The sequence below is a fragment of the Girardinichthys multiradiatus genome, chromosome X (assembly GCF_021462225.1).
Source record: "Girardinichthys multiradiatus isolate DD_20200921_A chromosome X, DD_fGirMul_XY1, whole genome shotgun sequence".
In the NCBI taxonomy this organism is placed as follows: Eukaryota; Metazoa; Chordata; class Actinopteri; order Cyprinodontiformes; family Goodeidae; genus Girardinichthys; species Girardinichthys multiradiatus.
Genome location: NC_061817.1, coordinates 17323498 through 17342016, shown reverse-complemented (window position 1 = coordinate 17342016; position 18519 = coordinate 17323498). Strand labels below are relative to the sequence as shown.

At 38.9% G+C, this 18519-nt stretch overlaps 1 protein-coding gene across 1 annotated transcript in view; it reads right to left on the bottom strand.

Annotated features, from left to right (window-relative positions):
* The window catches only part of LOC124862937, a 294054-nt gene that overhangs the window by 260843 nt on the left and 14692 nt on the right, over positions 1-18519 (bottom strand). Inside the window, exon 3 of the mRNA XM_047357154.1 lies at positions 14359-14366. Coding sequence (XP_047213110.1) covers positions 14359-14366 — 8 coding nt within the window. The remainder of the gene's footprint in view (positions 1-14358; positions 14367-18519) is intronic.

Here is an 18519-nt window from a genome sequence, read left to right as displayed (position 1 = left end):
CAAAGAAGCTGCATTAAATGAATTCAAAGGTTACCTTCATGTTTTTCAACTGTTTAAATGACCCTCTTTTTCAAATTAATCTCCTCTGTCAAAAGTGTAAAGTTGATGTTCTCATTGGATAATCCTTTCATCTTGTGGGGTATCTGGACAGTTGAGTTTGGGAAGTTTTTTGTTGTTGTTGGATAATGTGAATAATCAGGTTTCACTTTAAACAGTAACTTGGTGTCCTTTACTGTATTTGTGGTCTAAAGACTCCTCCTCTGGTGGCTTTTAAGTATGACAAGTGTTACTGAGAGTACTTTGTACAGCTCTTGTTTGTGTCACTGTCACTCAATAATACGCAGCAGAGTCTTGAGGCGGCAGATTCTGTCCATTCAGAGCCACTGTTTTATTGGAACAGTAAATTTTGAACACAAGAAAACGGCCCTCGAGGACTGGAGTTTGAAACCCCAGATGTAGAGGATCTAATTGCTCTCCATATCCACTCGCTTCTTTTCCCTATAGACTGTCTGATCCAAGCTTTCCAGTAGCTGATAACAGAGTATGAGATCTGACAGCACACTTAAAGAAGCTGCTTGTGTCAGCTGTTCACAGTTTAAGCCAATTAAAGATCAATTGCAATTTATCAGAAATGATGAAGAAATGTTAAAAAATGAATTCAAAACTGTGATAATTCAGCAAAAAACTCACTAACATCTGTTAGGAGCAGGAAGAGATTAGCACAAACATGTTTACTGATGAAACCAACATCCTATTAACTTAGCTCCATGCATCCATGATATTTATATAGCAGATAGGAGGAGACCAAGTTTGCATATAATCAAACTTACAATGTAACGTTCTCCATCTGACATGACTCAAAAGAAAGGTTGAAGCCTGAGAACAATTTGGAAAATCAGCCACTGATGAACACATTTTCATTTTGAATGGGTTGGTGGACAACTAAATAAAATTGAAGTCTTGAATAATGTCTACTGTTGGTTTCTGCTGCTGTTTGCTTTGTTGTCTAAAGCTTGTTGACAAAAAAGTAACTTCATGGTTAGTTTGGGCTTCAGTATAATTGTTTTATTGAAAGGTTTAGAGGTTTTAATGACACATTATACATTCTCTGTGAATAAGTCAGTCAGTCAGTCATTTTCTACCACTTATTCCATAGTGGGTCACGGGGAGGCTGGTGCCTATCTCCAGAAGTCTACGGGCGAGAGGCAGGGTACACCCTGGACAGGTCGCCAGTCCATTGCAGGGCAACACACAAACAACCGTGCACATACTCGCACCTAAGGGCAATTTTGGGAGACCATTTAACTTAACATGTCTTTGGACTGTGGGAGGAAGCCGGATTACCCGGTGAGAACCCACGCATGCACGGGGAGAACATGCTAACTCCATGCAGAAAAATCCCCAGCCCAGGAATCGTACCGTTTTGCTACAAGGCATCAGTGCTACCAACTCCACCACTATGCAGCCATCTCTCTGTGAATAAGTAATGTAGAAAAAAACTGGAAAAAATTGAATAATTAGTAGTAATTGTGAGGGGATGAAGATTAGGATGACAATGAGAATACAATTATGGGTGAATGCACTGAATGGCATTCTTTAATATTTTTAGCTGCAGCAGTATTTTTCTACAAAGGTGATACATGCTGATTTCCTGTCAATAATATCTCATAACCTGATTGTTCTGATTTATTTGATAATTGCAAATGAAAACCATAGTATAGTGAGTTTTTGTTTTTTGCTTGTTTGTTTTATTTTATGCTCTATTTTTTTTCCAATTTTATGTAACCAACATAAAAACTGTGAAAATGTATGATATGATTTATTCACGAAAAAGTATGTCCAACGTATTAGTTGGCTGCAGAGGAGGTTATATGAATGTTTGAGCTTTTAATATCTAATATTTCAGAGCTCACCAATAATTAAGAAAAATGCATTGTTAAAGTCAGCAGAGGCCTGTGCAGTAGTCAGTATGGTTAGATTGTAATAAAATCTATTTCTGACTGCTGAGTTTTTGTTCAGGCTTGTCTGTGGTTTGTATCAATGTGGTGCGTCTCGCACAGTAATAAACAGCTGTGTCTTCAGGCTGCAGATTATTTCCTGTTATCGTTACGGTTCCAGCAGAAGTGTCTCTGCTGTAGCTGAACCTGTTCTTCAGAGCATCATTTTGGGTTAAGCTCCCATCACCCCACATATGAAAAATCCATTCCATTGGTTTTCCTTTACGATGTTTGATCCAAGCTGTTGCATAGCTGCTATCAGTCAGAGAGTAACCAGAGGGCTGACAGGTGATAGTCAGAGACTGTCCAGGCTGGACAACCTTGGAGTCTGGCTGAATCAGATCAATGCAGAACACACCTGTGGAAACAAAGATAACCATTAACACAGAGGGTCATTGTAATTATTAGTTTTAATCTATAAAAAGCCCCTCACAGGATCCAGCTGTCAGCAGCAGTATCAGGGACAGAGAGAACATGGTTGAGGTCTGGTCAGACTTCTTTGTTCCTCTGACTAACTCTGGTGCTTCGCTTCCTTTTAAATTAGCTATATTTGCATATTGTTGAGAACCAGATCGTGTGCTCTAACTTTAAAAAGGAACAATGTTTTTTTTTTTTTTACCAACTAATGTGTGTTCTGTAATTTACTGTTGAAAGCAGATAGGTTTTATATAAAGTGTAATCATTGTACCTGATGATATTAACAATATTCCTACTCTAAATTATGTTTTTAAAATATTTGTCAGCCGTTCTCTTCCTTCTACATCACACTGAAAGTTTTGTATCACCTCCTCTGCAGAGGTAGGGAAGCTTTTATTCTCCTAAACATCGTTATTGGCTTTGGAAAGATCGGTTTGCTCACATCAGCTCTCATTAGGGTAATGGTTTCTCTGCTCCTTCACAGTCATTTTCCCATGTCATCAGTTTTAAAACATTTTTTATTGACAGAGCTCTGTTTAAAGAACCATCTCTCCTTTTCTTACCTTCTCGAACTGATCAGTTTAATTAATATAATTTGAGACATGTTTTGGTTTTACTGTCATTCAACCTTCAGCTTCTCATGGCGGTTAAGGAGTTCCACATTACTGGTTACTTGGTTCATTCACTCGCATGACTGATGAATTTAGGATGTTTTATCGATTTACCTTTAACATCTGACAGGGGTTCATCTGCAGACTGTGGGGGGTTCAAAGTTTTGTTGTTTCGTCCAAACAAACATTGATTGGTTCATTTAAACTGACCTTGTTTCCCCTCTGTTTTTTCCATTTTCCCTCTTATTCTTTACTGTTGGCAGTTGCAAGGTGGGATGAAAAGAATGAAGGTCATGCATTTCTCAGTCATTTTTCTTTAGTATTTTGGTAAAATAACCTTAATTTTAAAATAACAAAAAAAAAAAAAAAATGTGGAATATCATTAATTTAGTTAAAGAAAAAGCCTCCCCAAGTCTGTATCACAGCTGGCTGTTGTGGTGGTCAGAGAAAATGTTGATGATGAACAATCAGTTTACAGTTTACCTTATAATGCAAAAAACATGCATAGTATAAAACCAGCAAAGGGACGTGCCATCTGCATCACTTAATGGTTAATTTCTTGTCAAAAACTACGAAACATGACTGACATGTAAATGGTTAATGATGATTTGTCACACACATTTTATCAATGAACAATTTTCTATACAGAATAGTATGACCACACATATTCTTCCTCATAGCGTCTTTATACTGTGGACTATTTTCCCTCGTACTCGACATCTTCCGCTTTCTCCGGGACCGAGTCGCGGGTGCAGCAGACTCAGCAGAGATGCCCAGAGGTCCCTCTCCCCAGACACCTCCTCCAGCTCCCCCGGGGAGGAACCCAAGGTGTTCCCAGGCCAGCCGAGAGACATAGTCCCTCCACCGTGTCATGGGCCGTCCCCTGGGCCTCCTCCCGGTGGGACGTGCCTGGAACACCTCCCGTGGAAGGCGTCCAAGAGGCATCCGGCAACTGGCTCCTCTCGATGTGGAGGAGCAGTGGCTTTACTGTAAGCCCCTCCCGGATGGGCGAGCTCCTCACCCTATGTCTACTATGTTACACAGCTGCGCTCTTATGACTGCTTTCACAATCATTGCTCGACAGCTGCAGAGATGACAAACACTCAGTGTTTGGATGGAAAATGTGGCATGACATTTAATCTGCATAAAACAACACAGAGACAAGAATGTTGGGGGGTGATCAGATAGCATAAGACAGATGTGTTGACACTTTGAGCTCAGATCTTACTGGGCATCTGAGAGGCTTCATTGCTTGCTGTAAGTGTGATCTCTAAAGATATCTTTGTTGATTGAGAATAAATTCTAATGCATTCACTGACCCTCATTCCTTTCATTCCTCCAATCAACGGACTTGGCAAGGTTCACTTGAGGAAAGGGGTGACCTCAACAATACATATTCAGATATGACACCTTATGTGAGACTGTATCCTGCAGACTAATCCTTCCCATGATTGATGAACAGAAAGATTTTCTCGTTATTTATCATATCTGCTCTTCCACATTAATCCAAATTATTCAAATTTATCTTAATTAACATTTTGCCAAATTTTCATATTGTATTATCTGATATACCTTCTTGAAAAAACAAATCAATGTTTGAAATTAAATCTTTATCGTCCTAATTATTTTTGCATTCAGTGAGCCACAGGTTCTTGTAAATCTTCACTGTGCTAAAGAAAAATATTTCTTCAGGTTCCCCTGCACATTTTTTGAAGCACTTTGGCTTTTTTGTTTGATTTTGATTGTTTTTTTTTAACTCAGGAAACATCCCAAGGTTTCTGTCTATACTTAGCAAAAAATAACTGTTTTAAGTTGGTCCCTCACATCGGCAGCTTTTTATTTTTTCTTCAGTAAACATGATCACTGTCAAAACTTCTCCTGATTAAAATGTTCTCAGAATAACATCATGAAAAAAGAAATCCAAACAAATTTTGAATTATTAAATTCACTTTCTTCTTAGTGAACTGTTTTCAGAAAACAGATGTTCATGAGCTTACATTGTTGTTTTTTGTTGTTGTTGTTTTTTCAGAGGAGGTTTTTGTGCAGCTGCTCCACTGCTTTCAGTCACTGTGTTTCTCGAGCACAGAAGTAAACAGCAGAATCTTCTGCTGTCAGGCTGCTGATCTCAAGGAACTGGGTGCTGCTGGGGACATTTTCAGTCATGACGAAACGACTTTGAAAGGAGCTTCCATAGCTGGGTTCGTTGTTACCAGTGTTCATATACCCAATCCACTCCAGAGCTCTCCCTGCTCTCTGTCTTATCCAGTGGATATAATTGCTTGTCATGCTGTAACCAGAAATCACACAAGACATCTTCACTGTCTCTCCAGGTCCCTTCACCTCAGAGGCTGACTGCTCCAGTTTGATCTCACTCCAGGCTCCTGTAAGAAAACATCATGTGGTCATTATCTGTTAAAATTATAAATCACTGGATAAATTTCAAAGTGATGAACTAAAATTCTCACTGTGAATAAAAACAACAAAAGCAAAACTCCAAATGACTGATTTTGCCATTCTATCACAAAAACAACTGAAAAAAATATTCAAGAAAATTATTTTTTGTGTTCAGCCACAAACTGCTTGAGATCTTGCTGATGGTTTGGTCTTAAGACAAGAACAGTTTGCATAGACCCTCCCCTGACTCCACAGTTTGAAAAAGAGCAAGCAACCTAATACAGGAAGAAACTGGACTGGTGATTTATGTAATGATTCTGAATAAACAATTTCTAAACAAGAGAGGGAAACATATATTATTTCTTGTTTCATACTAGCTGTCTCCAATTGGTTGTTTGTTGTTTATTTATTGGCCTATTGTTGCTACAAATGCTGTTCATGTTACCTGTAGATTATTAGTTATTAGTACAGATTCAAAGATAAGTAAATTTTTACTGCAATGGATTCATTCCACCAAGATTTAGTAAAAGGCCATTTTAGCAATTTATGTTTCTTTCTTATCTTTTTTTCTTCAAATTAACAGTTTGTTTTAACAATTATTTGGTGTCAAATCATTTTTGGTGTGATGGCGCCTCCATTGGTGGCTCATAAGTATTGTAAATGTTCAGCCACGTAGGTTCCTGCACAGGAGTTGATAAGCTTAAAATAAACACTAGGCGATTCAATGAATGGTCAAGTTGTCTACACCTTATTCATCAGTTTTTGTAAAAGCTGAAAGGTTTGATTATTGTCCATTATGCGTTCTCTGTATTTATGATTTTGAACAAAAATCCCCAAAACATTGTTATCAGCTGTTTTATTTTTCAGTAAATATGAGAAAATAAGAAAGAAAGAAGATGAGAAGAAGCTGCACCAATCAGACAGCATAGATTAGAATGATAATTGACTACACATGACAACCATAACTAAACTTTATCTTTTTTCAGCTTCATATCATCTTTGTTCTTTATATAAAAACATATTCTCACCATTCATCTTAAACATAATGCATCCACTGTAATTGTTAGCTTGAATTTGTAGAAAACTTCTCACAGCAACCAGCTGTCAGTAGCAGTATCAGAGCTACAGAGAACATGGTTGATCCTCTGAAATGATGGGCGGCCTTTGTTCCTCTGACTAATTCACTTCCTTTTAAACAGGCTGACTTTGCATATTGTTGAGTAATAGGTCGCTTGTACTGACTTGATTTAGCACCATTATTCAATTCTTTGTTTTACTTGTGTCTTTTTCAGGCTTCATCAAGGCTTTCTGCTTAAGAAAAACTTAGATCATTATGAAATGCACAGTTTTTTAGACTCTATTATTGTGTTGTAATATGGTAATAGTGAACTGACTGCAATTATTAGATTTCAGCATTGTCTTATGTTGACACTTGCAACCTGCTTTCATTCTTTTCCTGATGCTGTCTGACCTTGGTCAGCAAGGAGATGATAATGTGGATCCCAAGAACTCAAAGTGTCTGAGGTTCCTGGATATTTGATCACTTGTCTATGTGTTGCTTGATCATCTGTCAAGGCAGTTATCCAACATTACATGTAACAAAACCCCCAAAAAAACATATCAAACATAGAAGTTAAAAGAAGCTAAAAACAGTCTAAAAATATGTAGCTCAATAAAGGAATGCATCCACCAGTTGTAAGCAAGTATGTTTTAAATGACAAGTTTTATTTAAGCTTTGTGTACCTAATCATAAAAGCAACATCCTACTCTAACGTTTATCTTGTTATTTTTATCCAGTTTCATCCTTTTTTTTTTAAGTTTTCCATTAACTCCTCCAGGAAGGATAATCAGGAATTCTCTCAGGATTAGATATTAAAGATCTTTTGACTCACACCTGCTTTTTTTACTAAAATAAAAATCTTATCTACTCCCAATCTACATTCACTTATGTGACAAAACATACCTCGCAGTTGCTGTATTATTTTCTGTTGCTTTGCTGATAATGGTGAAGATCTACCTGGTCACTCTGCAAATTAACATTTTAGATTTAAAGAATATTTCCACTCTTTTGAATAATTTTCATTTACAAAATACACAATAATGTGTATATTCTTGAAATATAAATCTTCAAGAATCTCTTCCAAATATTTTAAATGTTAATCATTCGTATTTTTCTGTCTAATCATTTAATAACCAGAACCTAGGTTTACTGAGTCACATTCACTCTGAGCTACAAATCCTTCATGCACGAAAAGATCTCCTAAACCAATGGTTGAACCACTGTTAGTGTTTAAACAGAGCAAAGTTGTAAGTTAGACCTGCTGACAACTTTTTCAGCAGTCTGTCCCAAAGGCACAGTTTGTTGAATTTTACTTTAGTTAGTCAGATAAATTACATAACACTTGAAATCATGACTGTCAAAAGTAAGTGTCAGTAAAATGATGTCATTCACATTGTCAGTAGTTACTGGACAGTTTTCAGAAACCAGATGTTTGTGTTTACATTGTTTGATTTCTGTATAGGTTTTTGTCCATCCTCCCAATCCACCCCAGAGCTCTCCCTGCCCATGAATGTGCAGTTTTAGTAGAGAAAAAGTTGGCATGGACCCTCCCTCTCTGTTACTTTATCCCACCAAACAGACAGGAGAGAACGTTTTTCTGGGTCTTGTTCATCTATAAACATCTTCTATGTTTTAGCCTACACTGTCATAATGTTAGTGGCCGACTTGGCCCACATACAGCAGAAACACCCAGAGAACAGAGAACCATTTAGGAAGTTTATTGAGAGGCTATAAGGCGAGGGAAGGACAGCTGCTGCCTTGAAGAGGAAGCTGCAACAGATAGAACAGGTCAGAATCTGCCTGCACCACAAATGATAAATAAACAGACAGGTTTACGGACATAGCTGGGTTCAGATCCACCAGGGAGAGGGAGCTGAATCCAGACCGGAGGAAAGCTGGAGGACCGTCGGAGGGTGGACAGGCATGGCAAGGCGGGGCTCAGGCGGATTGCCGGCTGGTAAGTGGTCCGTGTTTCCTTCTTTTGTTCAGGCTGGTTCTGGTCTCCCCTTAAAGGAGCAAGATGGGTTCAGGATCCTAATCAAGACATAGGTTTAGTATTTTCTTTCAAAGGTAACTTGCAACAGACAAGACTTAAGCTGGCCAGGTTGTAATACCGCATCAGCAAAACACTCAGGCAACGAGATACTGGATATCCATCCTCTTTATACTTCTCCAGGTGATCATCCCAACAAGCTGCACCTGTCACTCTCTAGGAAGGGTCTCTAGCGGCACCTAGTGGCTGAAGATGGTTACTAGCAGCCTAGGACAGAGTCCAGAATCTGACATAAACATTTTTTGCAAAGTCTGCTTACTTGAAAGTCAGTGACACCTTCCACAAGGAAAACTCTCAAAAAATTATTATTCCTACAGAAGATGGTTGTTCCAAGTGTTGAAAAAGTTTGGTGGAAGGAAAAATGTGGTACAAGCAACAAGAACATCTGCATCCTTAAGAGAATTGTGAAGCCCAACTCATACAAGAGTTTAGAGGAGACTAACTAGTAGTAGAGTAGTACAGCTCGAGCCAGTGATTTAACAGCAAATACAAACAGATGAATCCTAGACTTTGGCTAAAACTGTCGTATGCCTTTTGTTTAAGCTGTTTCTGAATCAGAGACAACTGTACAATCTCCATTTTACAGTTGTAGGGTAAGAGTTGAGTGGATTTTTAAGCACTTCACATATATTATTCCTCAGTTTACTTTTAATGAAGCAAATGTTTATTGTAACAAATAAGCTAAGGATTGTGCAGTATGATTAGATTTTTATTAAACCTGTCTGACTGCTGGCTGCTGAGTTTTTGTTCAGGCTTGTTTGTGGTTTGTATCACTGTGGTGCGTCTCACACAGTAATATACAGCTGTGTCCTCAGGCTGCAGATTCTGTCCTGTTATCATTACGGTTCCAGAAGAAGAGTCTCTGCTGTAGCTGAACTTGTTCTTCAGAGCATCATTTTGGGAAAACGTCCCACCACTCTACATATGATATATCCATTCCATCGGTTTTCCTTGACACTGTCTGATCCAAACTGTTGCATATGCAGCAGTCAAAGAGTAACCAGAGGGCCGGCAGGTGATGGTCAAAGACTGTCCAGGCTGAACAACCTTTTTTTCGTGGCTTACTTCAGGATCGTGGTGGCAACTGTTTTTGAAAAAAATGACCCCTGTCATCCCTGTCTTATTGTTGTTTGCCTTTTTATTCTGTGTGTTGTTCCCTGTATCAGAGCAATGATATTAAGAATGGTTGGAGGAATTGTTGATACAATGTTGTCCCAGGATTACCAGCTTCTGGACGAGGACCTGAACTTTGATGACATTATGGAGGAGGAATCACTAAACTTAACAATAGTTTAAAGTTTAATGAAGTGTATGCATAATGCCTTTTGGAAGTGTATACATGGATGTGATACTAAACTAATCAATAATAAACAGGAGGGAATTGTTGGAAAAATATATATCATTTATCATTGTTTAGTTTAAATCATGTTTATGTTTGAAGTTCTACTTTAGTAAAGATGATATCTAATTCCTATGATTGCTTATTTAGTGTGAAAAAGTGTTTGCGGTCTGGAGTGGATCACTCGCTTGACATGACAAGCTTATACCATATATGGGAACGACTACTCTTTTAGGTTGAAATCTCTGTAAGAATTTGCTGAACCGATTCCCGCTTTTTGCTTGTAGGAATGTGAGTTGTAAATAAAAGGCTGGTGCAAGGAGTTTCCCTTTGTGAGAAGGAAGTTGCTGTCTCACCCTTGCAAGTCAAATTTACTTGGTTCACCTTGTGTCTTATTTTACACTTGTTTGTGTTTATCAGCTTTCTAACTCTATCATTTCTTGGTCCTTCGAGCCGGATCGCTAGAAATCTGCCGCCCGGGGCCCCGCGGTGCGTGTGGGGTTTGTCTGTGTTTATCAGCTTTCTAACTCTATCACTAATGGAGGCTGTGACACCTTACAACAATGCTAAAATTAGCAGTAGCTTGTTTGTGTAACCATAGTGCTGTGCTTGAATGGCCAGTAAACCAGCCTGACCTAAACCCCAAAGAGAATCTCTGGTGTATTGCCACCGGAGCCATCAATGACCACGAGCTGAAGGTTGTTATTAAAGCCACCAGGGCTTTCTTGAAACCTCAGAATAAATGATTAAAATAAATCACTCTGTTGTAATGAAACTGTTGGAGTTTAACTTCTTAAAATGGGTCACTAAAAGAAATAAACTTTTTGATTATATTCTGGTTCATTACGATGGACCTGTCGCCAAACTTCCTAGAAGCTGTTTTATTAATATATTTGTAAATTATCAAAATAAAGACTGATTGCACATGTTGGATAAGTGGATTCAAAGGTCATCTCCATGTTTTGCAATGATTCTTCCTTTTTAACATCAACTGCTTTGATCCCCCTCCTTTCAAATTACTTTCTTCTGACAGAAGCTTTACTATATGTTCCTGTTGTTTTGAGATATTATCTATGTCATGAAGATGGACAGTTAAGTCTTTATCTGAGAAGTTGTTGTTATTTGTCTAGCTTCTATTCAAACACTTCAGATTTTGATGAACTGGATCACTAAAACCTTGCACCAAACTTTCCTCACCATCCTTCAGCAAAACATTTTCTTTACCTAGTGTGGCTCTTGAACTTAGAGAATCATTAAAAAGAATATTTTCATCTTCATAACATTCATCTTTTGAAACAACTATTTTTCTGTCTCTAAAAAGGGAATGTTTAATAAGCAGGTTTTCATATCAACAGCAAATTGATGTCATATTATTTGTGATCTGAAGGCTTCTCTTCTGGTGGCTTTTAAGTATGACAAGTGCTACAAAGCAGTTTCCGTACAGCTCTGCTTCTTCTTTGTGTCACCAGGACTATCTTGCACACTTTCACACAGGCTTCAGGCTGCAGATTCTGTCCATTCAGAGTCACTATGTTGTCAGGGGAATTTTGTTAGAAATGATGAAGAAAAACAAACTGAATTACTATCTTTGATAATTCTGAAGAAACTCACCTACAACTGTAAAGAGCAGGAAGAGATTAGCACAAAGCATGTTGCCTAATAAAACTAGAATCCTGTTAACTCAGCTCCATGCAGTGACATTTAAACAGCAGATAAGAGCTGGTTTGCATATGATTGAACCTACAATGTAATATTCTTATCTAAGAAAACTTAACATAGGGGTTGAAACCTGAGAACAAAGTTGGAACATCTGCCACAGAGATACACATTTTCATTTCAGTAATTTGATATATGCAGATGTTCTGTCCATCATATCAACTGTGTTTGCTGTAACTGAACTTGTTCCTCAATTTTCTTTATGTTTAGGAAACAAGCATCCTCACAATTTAGTGAGGATGCTTAGTTAAAGAGAGAATTCTTGTTTGTACATGAGCTTTATTGTTCTGTCATTTTCTATCTGATGAACCTGCCATTTTGAGGGCAAGTAAATATACTGCAATAGAGTTGCTTATATTTGTTATTTTTTTAATGATGTTATTCATTTTTACTCACTTTTTTTATTATTCTTTAAAACACCTTACTTACTTTATATTTTTGTCAGGCCACATACACCATTTTAGCAAATTAAATCAGATGTGATCCGTTAATCAGTACTTGAGCAACCTTTTTACCAAATACTTTTTTCTCTCTTACTCGAGTAATTTTTTTAGGATGACAACTTTTTATATCTACTTTAGTAATAATATATTAGTAGTTAGTAGAAGTAGTGCTACAGTACAAGTTTTGACCTCAGAACATGACAGTTGGCTACAGATGAGGTGAAATGAAAGTTATATGGATGACTGGGTATTTAATATTTCAGAGTTCACCTATAATTAACCAAACATGCATTGTTTTTTTTTGTTTTTTTTACCGTGTCCTGTCCAGCAGAGAAGCAGAAGTGTTGTCTGAGTGCCAGGAAAAAAGCCCAACAGATTTACTTTCACAAGTGGAGACCACTAACGCTTTAAAGCTCTGCTTGATATTCATAAAAATAAACTTTATTAGAAGCTTCTTTGGGATTATTTCAATTGTTATGGACACGGAGAACATTTTTGTATCTGTTAACACTTGAATCTAACACCTGTGGGTCTGAGTGTGAGCGCGCATGTGCATACAAGGTTTCTCCATAAAAATATGCAATAGTGAGCGTGAGGAGCCACAGACCTGCTCCCCTGGACCCGGGACAGATACGGAGGAGATCCAAGCCACAGACATCCAAATGCCCTTCAGAGCACAGGAATCCCAAGAGAACCACCGCAGGAACTACCGTAACCCCCACAGAGAGGAGAAGGGGAGAATCCCAGGGGAACCGCCCAGCAGCCACGGTGCAGAAGCCCCAGGAAGCTGCAGCGACAAGCCCACAGGCCCCGCTGGCAGCCGTCTACGCCCGAGCAGATCCAGCCATGGACCCCGGGACCCCAAGCAGAGGTCTGACCAAGCCCAGGGGTCCAGGCCCCAACAAGCAGCCACCAGGAGGGAGCCAGCACACATCAAAGCACCCAGCCCCAGATACCGAGAACCACAAGTACACCGCCAGGCAGAGACACCAACCCCCGGCAGATAGTGTGGCGGGGAGGGAATAGGCCCCACATTCGATGGGGGCCTAAACTGATTCAGAAGAGGGAGCAGCCCAAGATCCAACCTGACACAAAAAACAGGCACACACAATCACAATCACACATTCCCACCCTCATGCGTACACATAAAAACACTCACACCCACGCACCCAAAGTAAAGACAAACAATAGTGGACATTATGCACTCACTCACACTCCCCATACATACTCTATACTCCCAGGTCCAGGTGCCAAAACCCCATAGGGACAATTAGCCCCCAGACCCAGGAGGTGGTCCCCTTCCCTCTGGGGGTAGAGACAAGCAGACCGCCTCAGCACCTGAACCTGGGCTAGCCTGGGCTTGTGCCTGAACCTGAGTGACCCCGGCCCGGACCCCGCCCCCCTGTGGGAGTGTGCCCATGTGCTGTGGGCATAAGTATTGTAAATGTTCAGCCACGTAGGTTCCTGCACAGGAGTTGATAAGCTTAAAATAAACACTAGACGATTCAATGAATGGTCAAGTTGTCTACACCTTATTCATCAGTTTTTGTAATAGCTGAAAGGTTTGATTATTGTCCATTATGTGTTCTCTGTATGTATGTGTATTTTGTATGATTTTGAACAAAAATCCCCAAAACATTGTTATCAGCTGTTTTATTTTTCAGTAAATATGAGAAAATAAGAAAGAATGAAGATAAGAAGATGCTGCACCAATCAGACAGCATATATTAGAATAACTGACTACACATGACAACCATGACTAAACTTTATCTTGTTTCAGCTTCATATCATTTTTGTTCTGTATTTAAAAACATATTGAAACCTTTTTTTTTCATTGAAAGAAAAATCTGAAAAGTTTCTCCTACACTGCTGTTAGCTGCAGGGAAGGTGACAAGACAGTTGCATTCATGCTGAAACACCCAACTATTTATTCACATCTGTAAAGGTTTCTTGTGTAAAATCTGCAAAGTTATTGGATTATTGTGCATTAGAGACATTTCTACAAAATTTGGCACATTTATGTTATCTATCGAGGTTAAGCTCATAGTGTGATGCCCGTATAAACTGGTGTCTGCTCCACAGAAGCTCTGTCTGTAGAATCTTTGTACATGTTTACATATGAACCTTGTGTGTGAGTGTTTCCTCCTGGCTGATTGGTTTTTGTACAGATTTGTATGTGGTTTGTATCACTGTGGAGCATCTCACACAGTAATAAACAGCTGTGTCTTCAGTCTGCAGATTCTGTCCTGTTATTGTAACTGTTCCTGCCGAAGTGTATCTGCTGTAGCTGAACTTGTTCTTCAGAGCATCATTTTGGTAGAAGGTCCCACCACCCCACATATCAAATATCCATTTACAATTTAACATTGGAAGTTTAATTGAGTATATTTACAGTTAGAATGTGCTTTTGTCAAGCGTCCATATTTTACCCAAATTTTTCTTCACTATTATCCTCTCATCCTGACTCTTCTGTTAGGAAAGTAAAATAGGAGTAGATAGAATGGAGTTGTCAAGTTTTGTGGTTGTGGTGTAAGACCCAGGCACAGATGGGAGCGTTTGATGAACATTTAATGAGAATGCAAACGGTTTTATAAAGGAAACCGGAAAACTAGCAACAGGAAAAACAGGACGAGAGACACGGGCATCGTCACAGGCATAATGGAGATTATAATGACAGGAGCCAGCAGCAAACAATGACAATCTGTAAGCTTAAATACTGAGGAATATGTAGAGAAATGCTGAGCAAAATGGTGTGAGCAATGAGGGGTCAAAGGTGGAACAGCTGAGATGAAAAGCAGGCCCAAACCATGATGCTGCCACCACCATGTTTGACAGTGGGGATGGTGTGTTCAGGGTGATGAGCTTTGTTGCTTTTACGCCAAACATATCGTTTTGCATTGTGGCCAAACAGTTTGATTTTGGTTTCATCTGACCAGAGCACCTTCTTCCATATGTTTGGTGTGTCTCCCAGGTGGCTTGTGGCAAACTTTAAACGACACTTTTTATGGATATCTTTGAGAAATGGCTTTCTTCTTGGCACTCTTCCATAAAGGCCAGATTTGTGCAGTGTACGACTGGTTGTTGTCCTATGGACAGACTCTCCCACCTCAGCTGTAGATCTCTGCAGTTCATCCAGAGTGATCATGGGCCTCTTGGCTGCATCTCTGATCAGTCTTCTCCTTGTTCGAGATGAAAGTTTAGAGGGACGGCCGGGTCTTGGTAGATTTGCAGTGGTCTGATACTCCTTCCATTTCAATATGATTACTTGCACAGTGCTCCTTGGGATGTTTAAAGCTTGAGAAATCTTTTTGTATCCAAATCCGGCTTTAAACTTCTCCACAACAGTATCTCGGACCTGCCTGGTGTGTTCCTTGGTCTTCATGATGTTCTCTGCGCTTTGAACAGAACCCTGAGACTATCACAGAGCAGGTGCATTTATACGGAGACTTGATTACACACAGGTGGATTCTATTTATCATCATCAGTCATTTGGGACAACATTGGATCATTCAGAGATCCTCACTGAACTTCTGGAGTGAGTTTGCTGCACTGAAAGTAAAGGGACCGGATAATATTGCACGCCCCACTTTTCAGTTTTTTATTTGTTAAAAACGTTTGACACATCCAATAAATTTCATTCCACTTCACGATTGTGTCCCCCTTGCTGTTGATTCTTCACAAAAATTTTGAATTTTATATCTTTATGTTTGAAGCCTGAAATGTGGCAAGAGGTTGAAAAGTTCAAGGGGGCCGAATACTTTCTCAAGGCACTGTAAAATATTCAATATCAGGTCAAATCAAACCAATACAACCAAAATAAATGCCCCCAACAAAACTAAGCCAGGACTGGATGTTATGTGTTTGTAGATGTTTGTACATAATTATATGTAGTTATTTATTATAAAAACAAAAACAAAGACAGTACCGAAAGTACTGATAGGAGTAGTAGTTTTTGAGTTAATTTTAAGGAATAATGTTTCTATTTTTTTTCTTGTATTCTCTTAGTCTTGTTAAACACACAGGGAAACATGGTTCAAATGAGTTGAATCATGAGAATTTCTTGTTTTTAACCACAGAATGCTTTTGCTCAGCTTTTCTTTTGTTGTTTAATTTTGGGAGGATTCAGAAAATCTGTTGTACTTTTTATCTTTGATCTCTCCTTGACATTTGTTATTTTATATTGCCTATTTTGGGTGTTTACAAGACAAAATCCGTGGTGTAATATAAGATTTCATTAACCGTTTAGATATGATGTTTATTTTTATTATTTAAATAAATCTAATTTAAACTAATATTAAAGTAACTGCATACAAACATTTTACTTAATCTCTGCAGGAAAAAGGTGTAAGCACTTTTATTATAAAATTTTAAAACTTTTTTAAGATTTTTGATTTGTTCCCAAAGTTTGCTCTAAAGTGTGCACTTATAAACTATCTTATGGAAAAGATTATAATATACAATGATTTTAACATTTACTTTGATGAATCTTCACATTTAGTTTTGTATCTTTTATGATCAAGCTCAAAGGGCAATGAAAGGAGTTTAATCCAGTATTCTTTCTTTCAGCAACACAGGAAAGTTCATGTGGCCTTAAATAAGGCATTGCAGCATTGGGTTTGTTTACTGCAGAGACTTAAAGTATTTAATGAAAATGTAAATTGTCTGTCTAGAAATAGTAACATTAGTCTTAAAATGTGATTGTGCAAAGTAAAGATTACAGCAGACAGAGCAAAACATGTTATACTTTATAAATTATGGGAACAAATGGTTCAATTGGTGATCAATAGCTGATTACTAAAATATCAAACTGCTGTCGTGTTTGCATCGTTTTTAGTAAAAACAATAGTAAGAAGACCTCATTGTGAAATTAACAGGATATTAACTAATTTACCTGAGAGACACTTCACTCTTGTCTCAAAGTGAACAAAAAAATGAGAGAAGGAATGTTGTGGTTTTGGAAAATATAATTACAAACGTTAGACAATAATCCTGTGATTCTAACAGGTTTTTTTTGTTTTTCTTTGAAAACATATTTAATTTTATAACTTTTTAACTCTCAGCTCATGTCCATGATTCATTTATGATACTAAGCTTAGAATATGCGTAGGTTAGTCTTTGGGATTCTTCAGGCCTTTAAACCAATGTTTGATGTACTGATCATTCCTCAAGATGCCATCTCTTTTGTAAAATGCCGCAGTACATCTTCGCAATGATTCTTCCTGTTTAACATCAACTGCTTTGATCCCCGTCCTTTCAAATTAATCTCTTCTGCCAGAAATGTACTATACAGGTCCTTCTCAAAAAATTAGCATATTGTGATAAAGTTCATTATTTTCTATAATGTCATGATGAAAATTTAACATTCATATATTTTAGATTCATTGCACACTAACTGAAATATTTCAGGTCTTTTATTGTCTTAATATGGATGATTGTGGCATACAGCTCATGAAAACCCAAAACGGCTTCAATGCGGCGTGGCATGGAGGCAATCAGCCTGTGGCACTGCTGAGGTCTTATGGAGGCCCAGGATGCTTCGATAGCGGCCTTTAGCTCATCCAGAGTGTTGGGTCTTGAGTCTCTCAACGTTCTCTTCATAATATCCCACAGATTCTCTATGGGGTTCAGGTCAGGAGAGTTGGCAGGCCAATTGAGCACAGTGATACCATGGTCAGTAAACCATTTACCAGTGGTTTTGGCACTGTGAGCAGGTGCCAGGTCGTGCTGAAAAATGAAATCTTCATCTCCATAAAGCTTTTCAGCAGATGGAAGCATGAAGTGCTCCAAAATCTCCTGATAGCTAGCTGCATTGACCCTGCCCTTGATAAAACACAGTGGACCAACACCAGCAGCTGACACGGCACCCCAGACCATCACTGACTGTGGGTACTTGACATTGGACTTCTGGCATTTCCTTCTCCCCAGTCTTCCTCCAGACTCTGGCACCTTGATTTCCGAATGACATGCAGAATTTGCTTTCATCCGAAAAAAGTACTTTGGACCACTGAGCAACAGTCCAGTGCTGCTTCTCTGTAGCCCAGGTCAGGCGCTTCTGCCGCTGTTTCTGGTTCAAAAGAGGCTTGACCTGGGGAATGCAGCACCTGTAGCCCATTTCCTGCACACGCCTGTGCACGGTGGCTCTGGATGTTTCTACTCCAGACTCAGTCCACTGCTTCCGCAGGTCCCCCAAGGTCTGGAATCGGCCCTTCTCCACAATCTTCCTCAGGGTCCGGTCACCTCTTCTCATTGTGCAGCGTTTTCTGCCACACTTTTTCCTTCCCACAGACTTCCCACTGAGGTGCCTTGATACAGCACTCTGGGAACAGCCTATTTGTTCAGAAATGTATTTCTGTCTTACCCTCTTGCTTGAAGGTGTCAATAGTGGCCTTCTAGACAGCAGTCAGGTTGGCAGTCTTACCCATGATTGGGGTTTTGAGTGATGAACCAGGCTGGGAGTTTTAAAGGCCTCAGGAATCTTTTGCAGGTGTT